This window comes from Artibeus jamaicensis, unplaced genomic scaffold, assembly GCF_021234435.1.
Source record: "Artibeus jamaicensis isolate MK-2021 breed Jamaican fruit bat unplaced genomic scaffold, CSHL_Jam_final contig_3126, whole genome shotgun sequence".
Lineage (NCBI taxonomy): Eukaryota > Metazoa > Chordata > Mammalia > Chiroptera > Phyllostomidae > Artibeus > Artibeus jamaicensis.
In genome coordinates, this window is record NW_026521723.1 from 18,925,057 (window position 1) to 18,945,690 (window position 20,634).

The window sequence follows — 20,634 nt, forward strand, 5'->3', positions numbered from 1 at the left end:
ACATACATCCTCTGTCACACCACGTGTTCTAATTTGGGGTATGGAAATACAGTTGCTAAGTAAAGCAAAGCAGCTGTGACAGGAAGTAAAGCTTCAGCCATCAAGACCAGTGTTCAAGTCCTGGCGCCACTTTTCACTTGGTGCTTAATTATTCTGAGCCTCATTTCCTCATCTGTGAAATGGAGGGACCTGAGGATGAGAAAGGCTTTTGTAAGCATCCAGGACCTCATCTGCTCTCTGAACTCACTAGGTCCCTTCTAGCTCTGTAAGAGGTGTCTCGCCATAGGGCTAGCTGAGCAAAACAGAGAAGAGGTACCCTCAGCAGTGGCAATGTGAGGTGACCTTGTCAGCTGTGGCCAAGCCTGGCTGGAGGGTCCCTTCTGACCATGCCCTACCCTCAGCAGGATGTCCCAGGCTCACCGAGCGCCTCTCCACATTCCCTTTTTTCCTGCCATTCTTGCCTGGGATGACATCCAGTGAGCGGTAGCTGGGTGGCTTCTCCTCAGGCCAGTTTGGGGAGTGTGGACGGCGGCGGTGGGCCCCCCGGCTCCGGGGTTGTCTCTCCTTCTCCTCCTCAGAGCTCCAAGAACTGAGGTCCGAGGGCAGGGGAGGGGAGTAGCTGCGGTGCCTGCGTGTCTGCTGCCTGTGGGCGCTCTCCCGCGGGCTGGGCCGGCGGGGTCTGTCTGGGTAACGGCTCCGGAGAGGCGGGTGGTTGAGCCACTGCCAGCGGTCCTCACTGGACAAAGGGCCATCGCTGAGGCTTTCCCCGTCTGACCAGGGCATGGGTGATGTGTTCAGCCTGGAGCTGCGGTGCCTTCCACCCCGAAGGTGGTCCAGCTCCCTTCGTTCCAATGCCCATCGCCTAGGCTCCCGGTCCTGGAGCTCCTGGTGGAAATCAGAGAGGTGGTGCTGCCTTCTCTCCTCACTCAAATGCCAGGGTCCTGGAGAAACCGGGGGAAGCCATTGCTGGCGAGAGGAGTTGCTGGTCCTCGGAGCAGACGGCAGGTGTCTGATCAGTGGGGGCAGGCGGATGATTCTACGTTCCACAACCTCCGAGCCCAGGGAGGACAGCATACTGCAGGGTTGGCCGGATATGGCTTTGAGGTCAGGGGTCAGGGGTAGGGCCGGGTTGAAATTCCGCAACTCCTTCTCCAAATACTCCAGGACACCATTGGTGATGGGAGGGTGAGCAGTGGTCTGGGTCATTGGCATCTGCGGGAGGCTGGATTGCAGGGACAAATCTGTAATGAAAACAAGGATAAGAACTTGGAGAAAAGCTGACCCACTGCATGCTCCTCTGAACTGGGACACCAAAATGCCACATTATTTACCTTGCATCCATCCCTCCCACCCTCAACCATATACATACCCACCCCATTGGTCAAAAAGGCCTGAGGCAGCCCGTGCTCCTCCCCTTGCCCTCTCCCACCCTAAATCTCTGGCAAGGTTTACCTCGCTGCAGCAGTTGGTTCATTGGATAAGATGAAAACTGGGAGCTTCTGTCCGCCCCCCAGTACAGGGGTTTTTCCATCATCTGAGGGCCTAGGGTCTGAGCCTGCTTCATGTGGCGGTGGCGGGCCAGGGCTGTGGGGGGAAAAGGTGAAATGCAGACCCTCCCCCAGGGCAAGGCCCACACCTCCCACTTCACTTCTCGCCGCCCAGCAGCCTCGCCAGAAGGCCAGTTACCCTCCTCAAAGTTTATTATGAACTATCTTGCATGGCAGTTCGAGGCAATGTAGTAGAAATCAATTGTTCCTCTGGGAATAAATTCCTTAGGCAAGACTGATTCCCGCACCTCAGGCTAGTATACTCTTAAAATGGACTTCCTAATGTTGAAGACATTTCATCATCCTGCCCATTCCCAAGGTCACCTATAATGTATAGGGACATACATGGTAATTAGCAGGCAGTGAAATCTCAGGCCATAAACCAACAAGGTCTTCAGCCACAGGCCAAATATAGCCGGTACAGACGCAAGAGTTTACAGGAGGCTGGGTCAGGGGCTGCCAGGGAAGCTCAGGGCTGCCTGTTCAGAGTGGAAAAACAAAAAGAGAAGGACGTAGATGCTGAGGTAAATGGGCAGAATTACTGGTAAAGATGCTTCTAGCCAGTAGGAGAAACCCAGTGGAAGGCAAGAGAAAGCAAAAAGCTGAAGTGGATCCAGTGGACGTTTTGTACCCTTCTCCGACATTAGTAAGTGTTGGGGTTTTCCCCTAAGTAGTGGGGAATCTCTGAGGGGTGGGGCGAGGCAGAGAAGGGACAAAGGAAACACCATTTCCTATCAGGGCAAAAATAATAATATAAAAAAGCAGCACCAGGTTTCCATGGAAATGTGACTCTAGTCCCTAGGTGGAGTTGGTCTGAAACTCATCACCCATAGTGAGTGAATCTTAAAAACAAAAGCATGTGGTTGTTTTTGTTCATGAATTTCTGTTTTGAGGTAACTTTGACGAGTGCCGTGTCTCCCAAAGTTCCTGACTACCCATGCGTGTAGGGAGTGTGCTCGTGTGTTTGAGTGCAGGAAGCGCCTGCCTCGGGCCCCCAGCCTAGCACTCACACCTCCTCTTGGGTTCCCAAGCCCCGAGGCCACCCCCGACACAGCCGGCTCTACCTGAAGCCTCCTCCTGCCACAGGAGAGGGAAAAGAAGGCAGGCACTTTGGACCCAGCAGCACAGGGTGGAGAATTTGGTGAGGCCACTGGGACAGCTATTCTGCCGCTTGTCTCCAATGTGAAAAAAACTTCCAGCACAACAGGAAGTGGTTGCAGCAGAGCCCCCAGAAATGTCTGGAGCTCCAGCCCTAATGGTGAGTCACAGCCCAGCCTGGAGGAAATTGCATGCAAACTTAAAGCAGCTCATGCAGCTGCTACACCTTCAAGCCAATGGACAGCACTCCAGACCCTCCAAAGACAAGTCCACATGCTCAGTACTTTCCTCTTGCTTTTGCCAACACATGCCTCCCCCAGGTCCCTGTGTGCACCACTGTCAGTATATATAATGCCCTGCTTGGTATGTGCTACTTTGCATAAGGTAACTGGTCCTCAGAGAAATCTTCAATGTGGGATCAAATGAGGAAGTTGGGCTCCTAGATGTTACCTCCCCAGCCCACAGTCCAACAGCAGGTGACTGGCAGAGACAGGATGTGACCTTGTGTCTGACACCCATGTCTGTACTCCTTCTGCCAAATCCCTGAGTCCCTAGACTCCTTTATTTCTATGAAGCAAAAAACCCTTGCTCAGCACTACCTCCTCATTTCTCTCCAGCTCATCTCTACACCTTTCAAACCCCCCTCCAGCTTAGTCTCTGCCCCCAAGGCTGGGGGGCATCTGATTCCATTGGGAACAACCTTATACATCCCCTGCCCCTCTCATTGACTCCTGGCTTCCTCTCCTAAAATTGTAACTACTTTTTGCCTGTTAAGGAGTTGAAATTACATTTGGCCTTTTGAAAGCAAGCCTAAGGCTGATGTGCCCACCCCCCACCACCAGTGAAAATGAGTTTGACACCCCTGTTCTCTGAATGGTACCATTCCCCATTTTGGCCACTTCCTCCAGTTGAATAGGAGACAAAGAGAGCACTAGGTTTACTCCTAGCTCTCTAAATACTTCTCTTATTTAAAAAACATCTTCACCTGAGCATTTGTTTATTGATTTTACACAGAGAGGAAGGGAGGAGGACGGTGCAGAGGAGAGGGCAGGGGGGAGGAGGGGAAAGGAGGAGAGCAAGGAGAAGGCAGGGAAGGGGAGGAGAGAAACATCGATTGGTTGCCTCCCCCAGGGGTCACAACCTAGGTATGTGTCCTGACCAGGGATGGAGCTCCCAGTGTTTTGCTATACCAGATGATGCTCCAATGAACAGAGCCACTCTGCCAGGGCTGTCCAAATGACCTTTTTAAGTTAAACAGACTCTCTGCACAGATAACTCCCTAGGGATCCTTCCAGATCCTCCGGGATATTTTGTTCAAATTTTCACACACTCCAGAGAGTCACCTTGTTCCTTTCTTCGCTGCTACCACCTTTTTTCTCAGGGGTCCTCCCTTCCCTGATGCACAGGAACTAACAACAGTAGAAAACACAGCCTCTGAGCTTTCTCCCTTGCTCATCCTGACCCTGGAAACAGCCCTATGGGGACATGTAAACTATCAAGAGTTTCTGCTGCTCAGCTAAAGGGGAATCAGACAGGCAATAAAATAAGAAGCACAGAGAAAGCAACGCAGCTTCAAAAGACTCCTAGAGAGTTATCTCAGAACCACAGTGGAGTCAAGTCTTCCTTGGTCACCTTTAATGAGCTGATTAAAAATGCAAACTCCTGGATCCCGCTTCCCAGAAACTCCCCTTCAGTCTAATGGAAGGCAAGAAAATCTGTGTTTTCAACAAATTCCCTCATTCTAATCCGGGGAGTGAAATTGGAGTTGACTACTGAGGATCCTCAAAACCTTCTGAAAAGTATGATCCTCGGGGATAGGTTTCCTTACATATAGCTTTGAGGGTCAGATAAACTTAACTGGAATCCCAGCAGGTACTAGCTGTGTGATGCTGAGTGAGTTTTCAGAGGATCTAGGCCAAGTCTCTTCCTATGTGAGATAGAAGTGATACCTGCTTCACAAGATTGTTGAAGTTAAGTGAGGTAATACACAAAAAGTGCCTAACACATGACTGTCAACAGATAGTGGCTCTCACTGTTCTAATAAATTATTAGAGTAAGCTGCTTCTTTTGCCCTAGATGCCATAGGAGACAAAAGTACATATTTGGAGACTAAACCACCCAACACACATTAATCTTCATTTCGCAGGAAGACCTGGGGCATGTTCTTTAAGATGTCTCCTTCCTGATGGAAATGACACTCAAACCGCCCCCACCCCTCCAGACACCCTCGCCTCTTGTCCTCTGCAGCCAGCGTCATCTGTGGTTCCCCTGAGGAGCTCCAACCGCGTTGGCCTGTAACTGCTTACCATTCCTTACCACCTCCTTTCCACTCTAACAAAACTCACTCTTTGCCTTCTTTCGATCTAGGGTCACACAGTCCTTTTGCTTTTTCCCACATGACCAGTCACCCATATGACTTGACTGGCTAGTCATTTCATTAACATCCTCAGCAGCTTTCTAGAATCCCACACCCTTTGAACTCTTACAAACTCAGCTTTAGGGAACCACCAGCACATGCTTCCTGGCCACACACTGCGAGAGCTGACTGCACTGCAGGGGAGGGGAACCGACCTCAAGCAGCCCTGCTCCCACCCTGACTTGCCCTGACTGATCTATCGACCCTGCTTCCCTCGTCTAGAGCAGTAGTTTAAACATATCCCACTTCTCATGTCTTACCCTCCTCATGAATTTTCAGCTGATGAGATTATCTTTGTTGAGGAAGAGGAACCAGCCCTGGGTAGGGAATCAAGGGACCTAGTTTTAATCCAGGCTCCACCACTAATAGTGTATACTTATCAGAAAGTCTCACTAGGCCTCACCTCCCTCACCTGAGAGGCTGATGGGGTGGTGCGTGGCACAGATCAGAGATTCCCGTGTGGCCTGTGGTCTATTGCGGGGAGGAGGGCCAGTGATCTAGGGATGAAAACTGTTTCTCTAGTTCTCACAGAAAAAAATAAGTTTCCATTTCAATAACTTTCATCTTTAAGTTCTACTTGCTGTTGGTTGTTTACTAGTACTAAGTAAATTATCAAAAGTTACTGAAATGTGCCCTGACTGATGTAACTCAGTGGGTTGGGCGTTATCCTGCAAGGCAAACGGTCACTGGTTCAATTCCCAGTCAGAGCACATGCTTGGGTTATAGGTTTGGCCCCCAGTTGGGGTGCATACAAGAGATAACCAATTGATGTTTCTCTCTCATATCGATGTTTCTCTCTCTCTTTTATTCGTCCCTTCCTTTCCCTCTCTCTAAAAATAAAACCTTTTTTTAAAAAAAAAGAGTTACTGAAATGTGGTGTTATTTTCATTTTTCTCCTTTATTAACTCTCACTAGAAAGTGGAGCAGGTCATGGAGGTTGGCTGTGGTCAGAGAAATTCAAGAACCACTGACATCATTCTTAAAGCTCTCTTCTGTGTCTAGAAGTTTGACTTGTCCAATGTGATCTGCCTCAGCTTCCTCCCTTACATTTTCATCATTGTCTATATTATAATGACTTCCTTGCTTTCTTCAGAGGTCAGGCTGTCTTTCCCTTATTTTCTAAAGGCAGTCATTTCCCTGTAAGCCTGATGTCACTCCCATTGGTTCCATCACTCCTCAGTGATCACCTCCCTTTAGTGATTTTCCATAAGCCTTGGGTCTTGGCCTACAAATATGCTTATGGTTCTCTTTTACAAAACCAAACAGAAAACAATCACACACACGCACACACACACACACACACACACACACACACCCCTTCTCTATCTAAGAGCTTTCCTAACAACTTCTGCCCCCTCCATATAATTTCTTGTCACCAAACTTCTCAGGACAGTGACTCACTTCAGAAGTGACCTCATCTGCTCCAGTCTAGGGACCTTTATTTGTGGACTGCACTTCTTGCCTTTACCAGTTCTTCTAAATGACCTCTATCCACTTAGGAGGAACTACTCTCCGTGGGAACCTATTAATCAGCTGACCGACAGTGGGTACATCTATCCTTTGTGGAGGGTTTGCCCTCAGTTCTACCTGTTTTGAGTGTCCCACTGATTTAGGGATTCTAAGAAGGCTTTGAGAGGGTTCTTCTCATCTCTTCCTGTACATTACTACTCCAGTGACAGTGACTTCTTCATGGCATCTCCCCTGGAGGCCCCATAAAGGTAGGGAGCACCACAGCCCAATACTGAACTTTCAGCTATTTTTCCTCTATTTAAGAAGTTTACTGGTATTACACCCAACCATTGTGATCTGCGCATAGAGGTTGTGGCGGGCTCTACTGTGGGAAATTCAGGCTCTCATAAGTCAGATAAACATGGGTTAGACACTGTACCACCGCTGCTGCTTACTATGTGACTTCTCTGACCTTCAGTGCCCTCATCTGTTAAAAAGTGATGATACCTGCCTTCTAGGGTTGTGAAGATTCAATGGGGAAACATGCAAAGGGCCTACGCAGACCAAACATCCAATAAAAGTTAGTTCTCTTTTCCTGTAAGACAGCAACCTTAGAACGCAGTCCTGAAACCAGACTTAGACCATTGACCTTCTTGACACTGTAGATTAGGTTTTGTTTCCATCTTAAGAGGCAATTCCTTATTTCCCTCTTTTAAAAATTCCCTTTCAAAAGGAGCAAAATGAGAAGAGTGGTTATGTTTGGATACTAAGATTAGTCTTTACAAATTCCAGAATTTCTCAATTTTTCTACAATGTAATACTTATCAGGAAATGTTATTTTTGTTATTTTAAAAACACAAATACCCCTTCCATGAAAAGAAGTTAATTCCACTCCAGCTATCTACTAAGAAAAGATTATTGTACAACAATTCATTATTCTTTTATCTTCACCATGCATCCTGCAGCCAAATTGTTTAGGGCATGTCATAATTCTGTTTTAAAAAGTCATATGTCAGCCCTGACTCATGTAGCTCAGTGGCTTGAGCATCATGTCACAGACCAAATGGTCATTGCTTCGGATCCCAGTTGGGGTAGGTGCCTGAGTTGCAGGCCAGACCCTTGACCAGGGTTACGCAAGAGGTGACTAACTGATATTTCTTTTGCACAAAGACGTTTCTCTTCCTCACTTTCTCCCTCCTTTCTCTAAAAATAAATAAATAAATAATTTTTAAAAAGTCAAATTTCAGACTAAAGAAAGATCACAATAAGAGCACAATATTCTCCCACTCCCTTTTCCCTTCCCCTAACACACGGATCCCCAAAGTGTGGCCCCCAGACCAGCAACGTCACATCACCCAGGAACTTCTGATAAATGCAACCCTCAGGCCCGCCCCAGATCAATTCAATCAGAAAATCCAGAGGCGAGGCCAGCAATTAAGCTTTAATAAGCCCTCTAGGTGATTCTTAAGTTTGAGAACCACTGTTCTAACATCTCTTTCCTTTAATCTGCTCTTTTTAAGTCATCTCTAAGGAGCGGGCTCCGCTCTTTGCTGCTACCTTTAGTTATTTATTTACTTGCTTATTTATACCCACCTGACAATATGTTTATTGATTTGAGAGAGAGAGAGAGACAGAGAGGAAAAATACACTGATGTGAGAGACAAACACTGAACGGTCACCTCCCACACACACCTCGGCTGGGGACAAAACCCATGAACTGGGTATGTGCCCTGACTGGAAATCAAACCAACAACCTTTTGGTATATAGGACGATGCTCCAACCAACTGAGTCATCCAGCCAGGGGTCTCACTGCTACATTTAAATCACTCCCTTCAGCTACCTCATGGTTAAGCAAGGTCAGTGCCAGGATCATACAGTGGAGCACAGGGGTATCAGAGCCGCCGAGGATATGCCATCAGTAGGCACAGCCATCTGAAAAGGCCTGAGACAGGCTCGAATAAGGCCAAGAAAAAGTCCTCTCACTTGACTCTGTAGCTTGCTCAAGCATCATTTTCTGAGCTGAGGCTAAAGACCCCTAAATCTGTGATGGGAGAAGGTCATGCATGAGAACCTGAAAGAACACAAGGTTTTAAATCTGATCTGTTTGGGGCACCAGGCACCAGCAGCATCCCATTGCACTGCTTGTCCACCCACTCTCACCTTCCTCGGGGCAGCAGCAGCGATTGGGACAGCAGGGGCAGCGGACGTAGCAGCAGCAATACTGAGGACAGCACTGGCACCAGCACACTCCAATCAGCAGGAGCAGGAGGAGGGCTCCCATAATGATGAAGATCACTGTCAGCCAGTCTGCAGGGGAGAAGCCAAGCAGGAGCTGAACTAAATACACAGGGGCATGTTTCCAGTTCTAATACCCTAGAGGTCTAATAAACACAGCTTTTGGCCCATGGGTTAAGGTTGAGCAATATGATGCAAAAAGGAAAAAAAGTTTAGCTCTGGTAAAGGAACTTCAGAGATTGGCAAACCTGGGCTTGCCTGTTTCTGCTTTTTGCTTTTTGTTTTTTTATATGAAAATAAAGTGTGTCAGGATGGGGTGGAAAAATGGAAAGTTCCTGCAGCACTTACGTAGGACAATGAGCTTCACCTCCTTATCTGGGTCACCTGATGTGTCCCCTGGAGCCTCAATGGTGCAGTAATACACTCCATGGTCCCACCACATCACTTCATTAATCACAAGATCTGCTCCTGCAAGAAAGGAGGGAGAAAGTGCCACTGATTAAAAGAGAGGGAAATGATCTGTGACCTATGACAGTGTCAAGACCCTACCTAGCAATGTCCTTCCACATTCTAAAAGGGCCCTTGGTAGTTCAGGGAAAGACCTCAATTCTTCTTTTGAGACTTTCTTCTTTCTCCAGACAGTATCATGGTGGTAGAACAGATCACACATTGAGCCCTACAAGGTATCTTGAAAGGATTTGGGATGCATCACCTCATTTAATTCCCACCACAACCTCTAAGTGGGCGTGGTAGAGATTATCACTTGTCTCCCAGTGTCCATTCTCCCTTTCTTTCACAGTCTTAGAATTTCTGGTCATGTATGTGGCCACCCAGAATAAAGTCAGTAATTCCCATTCTCCCTTACTGATGGAAATGGACATGTGACTCGGTTCTGGCAGATGGAATGTAAGCGGAGGTGTTACACGATAACTCTAAGAACTTTCTTTAAACAGTCTGGGAACACCTTTGCCCTTTTGTTCTTCATTTCTTCTTCTACTCTGTTATCTGGAAAGCAACTGTGATGGCTGCGATCTTGGACCCTAAGGAAGAAGGCGATATTCTTGGTGAGCTGGAGGAGCTTGGGTCCCTGGGGATTTAATGGAAGAGAGCCACCATACTAGTTCTGGACTGTCTACCTTCAAATTTATACATGAGAAGAAAGAAACCTTTCTGTTTAAGTCACTAATGTTTTGGGCTTCTGCTTACTCACAATCAAACTTAATCCTGAGACGGTGGGTACAATTATTAGCTGCATTTCAGGTGAAGAAACCAAGGCATAGCAGGCCTTGGTCTTCTCCAGAAGGTTAAGAAACTGGCCTAACAACAGAGAGATGATACTTAGCAGAGGTAGATTCAAGCCCCTGCCTCCTTGCCTCACATTTGGCACTGTTAACCACTGAGCTCTCCAAACGAGGTAGAAAAATGCCACAGCCTGGATGCCTTGCCACCTGCAAAGAGATACCTCTGACTGATGAAGGGATAGATTATGAGATAAGCCTGAATAGGAGGGTTGAAATGCCAATATTTTAAGAGTAAATGTTACTCAAAAAAAGAATTTTCATTCTCACAAGCACCAAGTGCTATGCTACCCCCCCTAAGGTGGATGAATGGTATGTTCAAGATTAGAGAATTCAACAAATGCTCACTGAAGACCTTCTGTGGGTCCAGCACTATGTCAGATACTGTGGAAGATCTCAGGAGGAAATGTGGGTAATCCAAAGAGGAAGAAGCCCCATCTCTGTCCTAAAAGGGCTTAAAGTTCACTCAGAGGCATCAGGGCAGCCTCCACGTCCTCTCTATTTTAGCCACGGTAAGTACCAGGGGCCATCTCCAAATTCTTCAAGACCTTAGCATTACAGACTTGCTCCTGTTTAGTTGACAGTCACAGCTGCAATTCTTTAAAAAAATTTTTTTAATTAAAATGTAGCTGGCATACAATATTGTATTAGTTTCATGTATATGACAGTGATTCAACATTTAGACACCATTTGAAGTCATCACCTAGTAAACATGATAAGTCTAGTAAATCTGTGTACCTGCAATTCTTTACCATTTGTTTGTCAAGAAATGTTTATTGAGGAAATGAAACAAAAAATGTGAGGTCATGCAATATTGGAGCTAACTCGGACTTCTGTTTCCCTCTATTTCTACGTCAATCCCTACAATTTCTTCCTACCCATGATTTTCCACTGCCTTTTCCAGAAACAAGCTTACCACAGATTTGGAATAACGGTGAAAATGCTTTGGGGGAAATTCCCCCTCAAAAGTTAATACATATTATAAATCTGCCCCAATTTTTATCAGTGACATTAAGGATTGTTTATGGATGTCAGAGTAATGAGGACATTTAAATATGTTAACATTTTGAATGATCCAAGAACTGTCTTGGATCATGTGACAGGATTTGACAGGGTCATCTCACACAGCGCAGACATGCGTAGAAAAGTATCAGAAAACAAGGGCTCCAGATGTCACGAGCCTAGAGGTAAAAATAAAAACCAAGGGGGAAACACCACTTTCCCGTGGGAGTAAGAAAGAGTCCGAGTCTGATCTAAAATGGTTGATTGGGAGTGAGATAGTAGACAACACCACTCACCATTAGAAAGAAAAGACAATAAAGTAAGGACTATCACCTATGGGGACTTTCAACCTTCAAACAACTGTAAAGGAGACTTGCTATTAAAGAGACTTTAAACTTGAGTCATATCAGAGCTAATTCTGTGGGCTCCAGAGAAAGTGGAACCACCCCAAATCTTTGAGAATGCCCCTGAAGACTAGAAAAGGACAAATGTTCCCCAAGGCCAGGAATTCAAGCACTGCTTAGGGAAATCAGAGGTGGAATGTAAAAGGATCAGACTTAAGTCAAATGAGAAACAAAGTTGAAAGACAATTGTTAAACTGTCTTTATTTTATTATTATTTTTTTTAATCCTCATCCAAGGACATTTATTTTTCAATACTTTTAGAGAGAGAGGAAAGGAGAGGAAAAATGACAGAGAAACATTGATTTGAAACAGAAGCATCGATTGGTTACCATATGTACTTGGACCAGGGATGGAACCTGCAACCCAGGTATGTGCCCTGACTGGAAATTGAACCCACAACCCTTATAGGACAACATTCCAAACAAATGAGCCACACAAGCCAGGGCAAACTGGCTCGCTTTAAACGATCTACTTCTAAACGGTTACAGAACATTAACTGATTTCTCCACATTGCTGCTATGGGTACGCTGAGTATTCCCCCCATCCTTTTTTCCTTTTTAACCAGTAAATGTTTATGTAACACAGCACACAAAGCTCACTGAAATCAGTTCTGAATTTTGTGCCAATAACCCATCACACTAATCCTGAATTAAAAGATAGGAATGTGGAGTGCTAACCAATCCATCCAAAAGTATGCTGAGTGATCATAACTAAACTTCGCTGCACAATTACTGTTTGCTAAGTGCTTTACGCATACCGTCTCACTTAATCCTGACAAGGTGCTGTCCCCAGGTACTGTCATCAAGTTTCACTTAACAGAAAATGAGGCCAAAAAAATTGAAGGGACTTGCCCAAGTTCACACACCCCATAAGTACAGAATGAGGACTCACACCTGAGTCTAATCACCACTCCCTGTACTGGACACAGTGAATAGATACGCTTTAGATATGGCTCTCAGATACCACATTTGATATTCACTTCAGTGTGAGGAGACAGAGACCATTATGCTCATCTTTCAGAGGCGGTAACAGAAGCTAGAGAAAATATCTGCCACTGCTCACTGAACCAGCATGTGGAAGTAATGCAACACTCAGCCAGGTGTTTTGACTCTAAGCCCAATGTTCTTTCCTGTACCAGTGGAGGCTGCTGGTCTCAAGGTGGTCATCTACTTGGAAGGCTCTGTTTTCTTGAACATGCATAACAGGCACGACCAGAGGGAAACTCAGGAGCCTGGGTTCCAGCAGACTCTGAGAGCAATTCATAGCAGGGGTCAAAGAGCCTCTTCCACTCCCAAACCATCCACTCCCAGACCTTTAGCCAATGCTCAACCAGAGACCAACTTCCAAAGAAGTGACTTTAGATGATGCAGCACATTCTGTATATCTGGCATTTTACTCAAACAATGGCAAGGACCAAGGAGATCATCGGGCAGCAGAGAAAAAGGGAAATCCCCACAATGACTCAGCCCGGTGTCTTCACCCTGCCCCCCTCAGTCCCCTGCTGCCTCCCCACACTCACGGTTCTGGATGGTGATCTTGCGCTGCCGGTAATCTACCCCAAGCACAGGCTCGTTCTGACCCCGCCTCTGGGCCACAATTCGAACCTCCCGCTGGCTGTCGTTGCAGTCATTGGAAGGGTCCTGGCCCAGGGACAGAGCTGCCTGGTATGCTGAGGAAAGAGGACATACCCAAGTCACACAGCAATGGGGAATTCCCATGAAGAAAGGTGACTTTACTCTGAGCCTATGTGTCCCCAGGGAGTTTTGTTAAACATGAAGATTCTGATTCTGTAGGTCTGGAATGAGAAGCAGAAATTCTGCATTTCTAATGAGCTCCCAAGTGATACCAATCACTGAGAGCAACACTGAGCAGCGAGACTCTAGACCCACCCAATAGGCCACCATTTCCAAATCCTGGCTGCATCCCCTGATTTCCTATCCCAACTTCCTTTGCCTCATTGTCAGTTGCCCCAGACTCAGCTTTCATAGGGTTCATTCATCTGCCCTTACAGTGCAAAGTGTGAGAGCTGTTAAATCTGCTGGGGCAAATGTTTACTACCCTAGTCTCTCCTACCTCCCCACTTAACCCATGCATTTGATGAGGAACCCCCAGGAAACAATGCCTTAATTTAGAGAGGGAGGGTTTCTTAGGGGGAAATCAAACTCTGTGGGTAGCTCAGTTAGGTTTTGGGGTACATATTGTGAGACATCAGTAGAACTAAAGGAGGTAAAGTTGGTGCCTCCCCCTCCTTTTCTCATCTCAGGAAGCTCACTTCCTGCCTACAAACAGGATGTGCACTTCTGTTCCCCAAATTTCCACAAGGTTAATTGTCCCGGGATGACTGTGGATATCTAGGTTCCTTTGTTCTTTGAGATCAGCAGAGGTAGGCAGCTAAGAAGAGTTTTGGCTCCAGACAGCAGAACTGACATGAGTGGGGCAACTGTCACTTAGAGATAGGATTTGGCTGAACGCAGGGAGTTGTGGATCTCAGAGATGTCAAACAACAAATGTGCTTCCGGGGGCAGTGACTTCTGCATTGGTATTCAGTCAGTAGAGGAATGACTGTCTATCAGGAAGGCTGGCCACAGAGTTGAACATGGCAGTGGGCACAAGGCTCACAAATGATCATTCCTCATGCACCGTGGGGAATATAGGGGTCTTCTTAGTGGCATTCTAGGAGTAGGGGTGATAAGGGGCAGGTCTACATCCTCATCTCAGTGTGCTGGCATGGACTAGGAGGCAGAACTTACTCTGCCTTTCGCTTGTTGTCTGAGCTGCCTTAAAATCTTTTTAGAATAAGGTGGGATATAAATTTTTGAGTAAATAAAATAGTATGTGACCTTCAATAAGTTATTTCATCTACCCGGACCCAGTTTGCTTATGTATAAAATGAGGAGACTAGATTAAATGATCTTTGGGGCTTCTTCTCACAAACGAGGATTTGTGATCCTAAATAATTCCTACAGACTAACAGCAATACTTCACAGAGGGCCCCGGGCAGAGGCAGAAGGAGGGGGCACTCACACGCAGAGTAGTAGTCAAAGATGGGATCCTTGCAGAAGGACTTGAAGCGCCACGTCACCACCACGTCCTGGAGCTGGGCAGAGGTGGTATAGTCACATTTGAGGACGACGGAGGCAAACAGGGTGACATAGCGTTCTGTGTGCTGGACTGTCACCAACAAGGACAGGCACCCTGAAGCCAAGAGCAGGAGACAATGCTGCAGGCAGACCAGATCTCTGGGAGGTGACCTACTTCTGTGCGTGGGGTAACAAAGGCTATGCAAATGAACACACAAACTGCCTGACTGCTTGGCAGCTCACAGGCGGAGTCTGAGTGCTTACTTGGCCTGGGTAAAAAACTGCACAGACAAGGGGGAAGATCGTGAAGAAAAAGATCAAGGCCAACTCCCAGGGAGCTCAAGGTCCATCGGTCCCTCGATGGTGATAACACATACAACGATAAAGAAATCGTATTAAAATAAGGCGATACTTGTACTAGAGTGACCTTGTTAATATACATATATATATATATTTTCATATCACTTTCTTTTAAAAACATTTTCCCATTTACTTAGGATAAATTCCAACCACCACAAAGAGGCCTATAAGGCTGGTAAGTCTGCCTTCAGCCTTTCTCTCCTGCCTCATCTCACTTCATACCCTACCTTACACTCAAGAGTTTGGCCACTCTGAACTTGCTTCAGTCCTTTCCCTACTGGGATTGCTGTCTTCTCCAGGTCTTGCTACATGTGGATGTCTTGGCTGGAATGCTCTTCCTTATCACGGGCTACCATTCTGCTCCCTTCACTAGATTAATTACTATTTATTCCTCCGGTCTTCAGCCACACCCTCCCTTCCTCAAAAAGCCTGGCCTGACTGCATATCTGGGAAAGGGGCCTCCCTCTGTTTTCTCAAAGTGCCTCATCTTACCTTAAGGAAGCATTTTCACACTTCTTGCTGATGGCCTGTTTACTACAGGCTCCAAGAAAACTGACTTGTTTTGCCAACCACCACCCTAGCGGCCTATCACCACAAAAAATTTTGAGATAAATATAAATAATGACCAAAAATACATTAACCAGTGGATAAGAGCAGCATAGGTCAACATAAGCATAAAGCAAATGAAAGAAAAAGATCAGACTGCGACAAATTTTATTAAGAAAGACTTGAAGGAATTAAAAGTCTCCCTCCTCTTACCTTCCAAAGATAGAGACATACTCCAGGTCTGCCTTGATGAGGAACCAGGTGGCACAGAAATGTCAGATGGGACTTTAACACAGTCAGAGAGCCACACATAATTGGCATCTTTAATGTTCCTATGTCAATATGGTTTCTAGGCCGGGTTATTATGGCATCTTCTCATGGGGGGGTTCATGTGGAGCGGGAGTAGTCGAACCTGAGCATACACCACCAGCAAGACCTGAGACAGCCCAGATCCCTGTCAACAGGAGTTTCTGATTCAGTAGAACTTGGGTGGGGCCCAAGGGTTTACATTTCTAATAAATTTTCAGGAGATATTGATGCTCTTGCTCTGGGAACCATATTTTGAGGAAAATTTGTGTAGACTAGATGAAAAAAATCCAATGTAACCTTTGGACTCAGCTGTGACTTGGTTCAAATCAAACTTTACTACTTAGACACTGGGCAAGTTATTTATACTCAGTGAGTTTGTGTTTCCTTAACTGTAAGTGGAGATGATAATAGTATTAACCTCATCAGGTCCTTGCAAGAATTCAATGAAATAATCCACATCCAGGGCTTGGCTCAGCACCTGGCACATCCACTGCCGTGTTAGTGTCAGCGTATGAGTCTCTTTCCCTCTTTCCTTTATTACAAGAGCCAAGGAGAAAGAGGTTCAAGTTGGAGTTCTCAGGTGGAGCTGACTTTATTTTAACTGAGTTGCTCCCACAAGCAAAAAAATATAGACACCCGTTACAGAGGTGGGTGGGCCTGACTCAAGAGCCAAAGCCATTGGTTCTGGCTCCTGCCTCACCTTCTGGGCACAGCCCACATAAAAGTCTGCTGAGGCTTACGATGGACACCTGCCCCACTGTTCTCACATCCATGGAGAAAGCTGTATGCTGCTCAGGACAGGCTCTGGCCCCCAGAAATGACCTGAGCCATCTCTAGGGCTGTAAATGAGGATGTGCCTGTGACAGCCGTGTGGAAGAGAGGGTCTAGAGAAGTGTAGAGGAGACCTGTGGGCAGGGGAGACTTCACGAAGGAAGAGCTTTAAGCTGGATTCTAAAACTCAAAGAGGATAAACATTACACATGAGAAATACAAGGCAGAGAAACTTGTCATATCAGGATGGAAGATGAGCAAAGGCCCTTAGCAGGGAGGGGCGATTACTTGGGGAACCTGGAGGGAACCAACCTAGCTGGCAACTCTGGCTTAGTGGGAAACAGAGGGAATAAATTAGGTGGTGCTGGAAAAGGTGGGGAGATGGACTACATCACACTCCAATGCGTATTTCTAGTTAATAGATAATCACTGAAGGTTTTTCTGAAGAACAGTAATAGGGTGACAGTGGTGTTTTTAGGAAGATGGATGACTTCCTTATTCAGCTATTAATGAAAAAAGAACATCATTTTGAAAATAGTCCTTCAGTAGTTTGGGGAAAAATAGCTGCTGTCCTTACTGGCTGTTGGATTCCTGGAAACCAATCCAATCAGAACAGAGGAGCCAGTGACCAGCATCTCAAGCCTAATATGGATTCAACCATACTCTGCTTTCGTATTTTTGCTTCTCTACCCTCACTTTTTCTTTCTAGTGCTGACCTGAAACGGACTCTGGAGCTTTTGCCCAACACAGCTTTAACTGAACAGAAGGAGCTATGGGTAAGATTCTGACAATGAATTTGTCAACACTAGCTTCTTTGCACAGTAGTAACACAAATGGATTGGAATAGGGCAGGGGAGTCAAACTCATTTTCACTGGAGGTCATATCAGCCTAGCAGTTGCCTTCAGAGGGCCAAAATAATTTTAGGATTGTGTAAATGTAACTGCTTCTTAACTATTAAGTTGAAATTACATTCAGCCCTTTGAAGGCAACCAGGAAACTGATGTGGCCTTCGGGGAAAATGAGTTTGACACCCCCTTGGAATAGAGGAAAAAAACACTGATTTGCAGTCTAAACAAGACCCTCGGTTCATGTAGCACTTTCAAATGTTTTTTTTTACATACTAAATATGATCCCTGGGAAGAGAGAAATGTACCCATTTCATGCACAGCAAATCTAAGATTGGAAAACATGACTTGTCTTGTGGTCATTTATTTTCTAAGAAAATATGATTCAAGATTCGTCCCCTGAGCAATGCTCCTGCCACTCTGCCTGGCTGTTCTTTAATTTAAGGAGTACGTTTGGTATTCATTGGCTTGCAAAGAACTGGAACATGGGTCCAGGCTACTTGAGCAATAATTAATATACAATTGGTCACTGTCACTCTGATGCTATAATTAATAACCTACATGTTCTTTATTTTGCTGAATGGTAACTCAACATAAAAAGCAGTTTATCAAAAAGACCCTACTCAACATTATTTGTATAGAAGTGAAACATTTGGGGAAGGACTGGGGCTTTCTGGGAGTCAGAGGAGGCAGTTTGGTTGGAGCCAGAAGTTGCTCTGGACTAGCCTTGAAGATTGCTGAACCTGACACTCTGAGGCAGGAGAACAGGGACAAGGGTGATCACCTTCATTATCGAATCCTCAGTCAGTTCCCCTTGCATGAATGCTCCTATTATGGGCAAACGACACCTGGGGGCAGAGAGTTCACCTTTTCCAACGTCAACACTGGCTATGCCGCCTTTTATCCTCTCTTCAATTTCATCCCCTATGTGAATTTCAAGCCTTTGAAATATGCCGGGTTCCCAGATGTTCTGACCACATTGAGCTCACTCACAGTCCCTTCAGGGGTCTGCCAGCCCCATAGCATCCTGTGCAGTTCTCAGACCCTTCCCCACAACATGTCCACAGCCCCCACCGCCCTCACACAGAAAGTAAGGAAGGGTCTCAAGATAAAAGGTAACTGAGCAACCAGCAAACCCTTCTTCTAGGTTGTTGGCCTGGATCTCAGCATCTACTGTTACATACACTGTCTTTAATCGGCACAAATCCCCTAGGGTGGGATCAACCTTGCTCCTCTTTGTGGGCCAAAGTTCAGACAATAAACTAAGCCCTCTCAGCTTCGGGATTTGAATTTAGGGCTTGCTGACACCAACACCCAATCTTTTTATTTATTTTTTTCCTTTAAAAATTTTTATTTTTATTTTTATTTTAATTGTTGTTCAAGTACAGTTTTCTGCCTTTTACTCCCATCCCAGACCACCCCACCTCCCTCCCATTTCTACCAATCTTTTTATTTTTATTTTTTAACCCAAACCCAATCTTTTCCAAGCAGGCAAGTTTAACCTTCTAAGTGGAAGTCAGGCACTGGACTCCCTAAAGGCAGGAGGGTCTTTCAGATCAGACAGAAGACAAAGGAAGTAGCAAGTCCATCTCAAAGGCAAAACCCTCCCATCTTTCTTTCCCATGCTGTCACTTCTCTGTAAAACTAACCACACTGGGCATGCACACTACTAAGTGGATAGGGGTTTTCAAGAAGAGGCCAAAAGCAGCAAGATCAGGGCTGAAAATATGAACAGATTCAAAGAGTTATAGATGGCATCATGCTCTTTTATTTTTTTTAAAAACTGAATCTTCATTGCATTTTTCCTGCTACCATTTACTCCTCTTATACCTCCCTCCCCCCAGCAATTCCCACACGACTGTCCATGTCCACGAGTCTTTTATCTTCAATCTCTCCACCCCCTAACCTCCACCCCACACATCATTGCTCTTTTAAACTTAGTACTACAGGTTTTTAAATTTGTAAATTATCTTTGTATTCTTACATTTATTTCCTTCATGTTGTGGCATCACCTTATCCCCAGCTCATTGCTACCCATTTCCTAGCTGTCTATCATTTTTCCCTTGAAAACTTAATTTGAGAGACTGACTTCCTGAGTTCAGATTCTGCCTTCACTCCCGAGCAGCTAAAAGAGCTAACAAGCTATTTCCAAACTCCAGTTGTTTCTTTACACACAAAATTGGGATGATAGTAATAGTTGCCCTATAGGGTTATAATGAGGATTAAATGAAATACATGTCCAGTGTTGAGCCAAGAGCCTGGCACATACCAAACACTCAATAAACATTAGCTAGCTATTATTTGCATCAACTGTGTGCGTCTTGCCTACCTTAAAATACCGAGATCCACTGGGACTACCATGTAAAAGCATTCTGAAAGAGTTAAAATGATACAAATGTAAACTATCACCACTGTCTTCTCTTTGCAAAATGAGTTAGTGCTTTAAAAGCTTTCAAAGCTGTGTCACTTTATATTCTGGCAAACCCATACACACTTTGCCTCCTTTGTGAAAGAGGAAGAGAGGGAGTCCTGTCATTTAAGGATGGAAAGGTAACTTCAGATGAGGTACCAGAGCTCATGGGAAGGAGGGAAGGGGAAGGGGATTCTCTGTTTCCCGCCACGAGGTGCTTTCCAAGACGAGGCTGCCATGGAGACTGGGGACTACCATCTGACATTAAAGTCAAAGAAAAACACACCAAAAAATAAGAGCATCTTTACGAGATGTTATGTGTTCCCAGATACAAGCGTATCTTTGTACATTTATTTTTTCATTGTCTTCCCTGTCTACAATCATATTGGGCAGATGTTTTACAGTTTCTACAACATGTTATTCACACAGTATAGGGACACAGGTACAAAGCTCCTTCCTTCCTCCCTTCCTTTCTCCCTCCCTCTCTCTCTTCCTTCCTTCCTTCGAACTATTTTCAGAACATTAGACGGCATTTCCCCTCCTTTCCACAGGGAGGGTCCTGCCTGAAAGGGGATGGTAGCCAGGGAGGCAGAGGAAGGAAGGAAGGGCCGTGGCCTGCTGCTGCTGCCGCTGAGGATGAAAGGTCTTGATTCCTGAGTGTTTCTCAGGTCCTCAGGCACCTCTGCTCCAGTACCCATGTTAACAAAAAGTACACAGGTTTAATCCTGTCAGAGTTTATCTCTGATCAAGCTATCGCCTCAAGTATATTTGCCATCCATAGTTATTAAATTCCTTTAGATAACAGTGCAAATATGAGAGAACTGAAGGGGAAGAGTGACTGGCAATGAGTACAGACGAGAAG

The 20,634-nt window shown here is 45.6% G+C and overlaps 1 protein-coding gene across 3 annotated transcripts in view; it reads right to left on the bottom strand.

The window, feature by feature from the left end:
- ILDR1 (immunoglobulin like domain containing receptor 1) overlaps window positions 1-20,634 on the bottom strand; it is a 32,775-nt gene that overhangs the window by 4,527 nt on the left and 7,614 nt on the right. The window contains exons 2-7 of one of the 3 annotated variants that reach the window (XM_037142264.2): window positions 14,475-14,645; window positions 12,970-13,119; window positions 9,095-9,214; window positions 8,672-8,818; window positions 1,453-1,584; window positions 462-1,241 (exon numbers count right to left, since the gene is read on the bottom strand). In XM_037142264.2, the coding sequence (XP_036998159.2) occupies window positions 462-1,241; window positions 1,453-1,584; window positions 8,672-8,818; window positions 9,095-9,214; window positions 12,970-13,119; window positions 14,475-14,645 (1,500 nt within the window). Of the gene's footprint in view, window positions 1-420; window positions 1,242-1,452; window positions 1,585-8,671; window positions 8,819-9,094; window positions 9,215-12,969; window positions 13,120-14,474; window positions 14,646-20,634 lie in introns of all 3 variants that reach the window. The other 2 variants (XM_037142263.2, XM_037142265.2) reach the window with 2 other exon arrangements.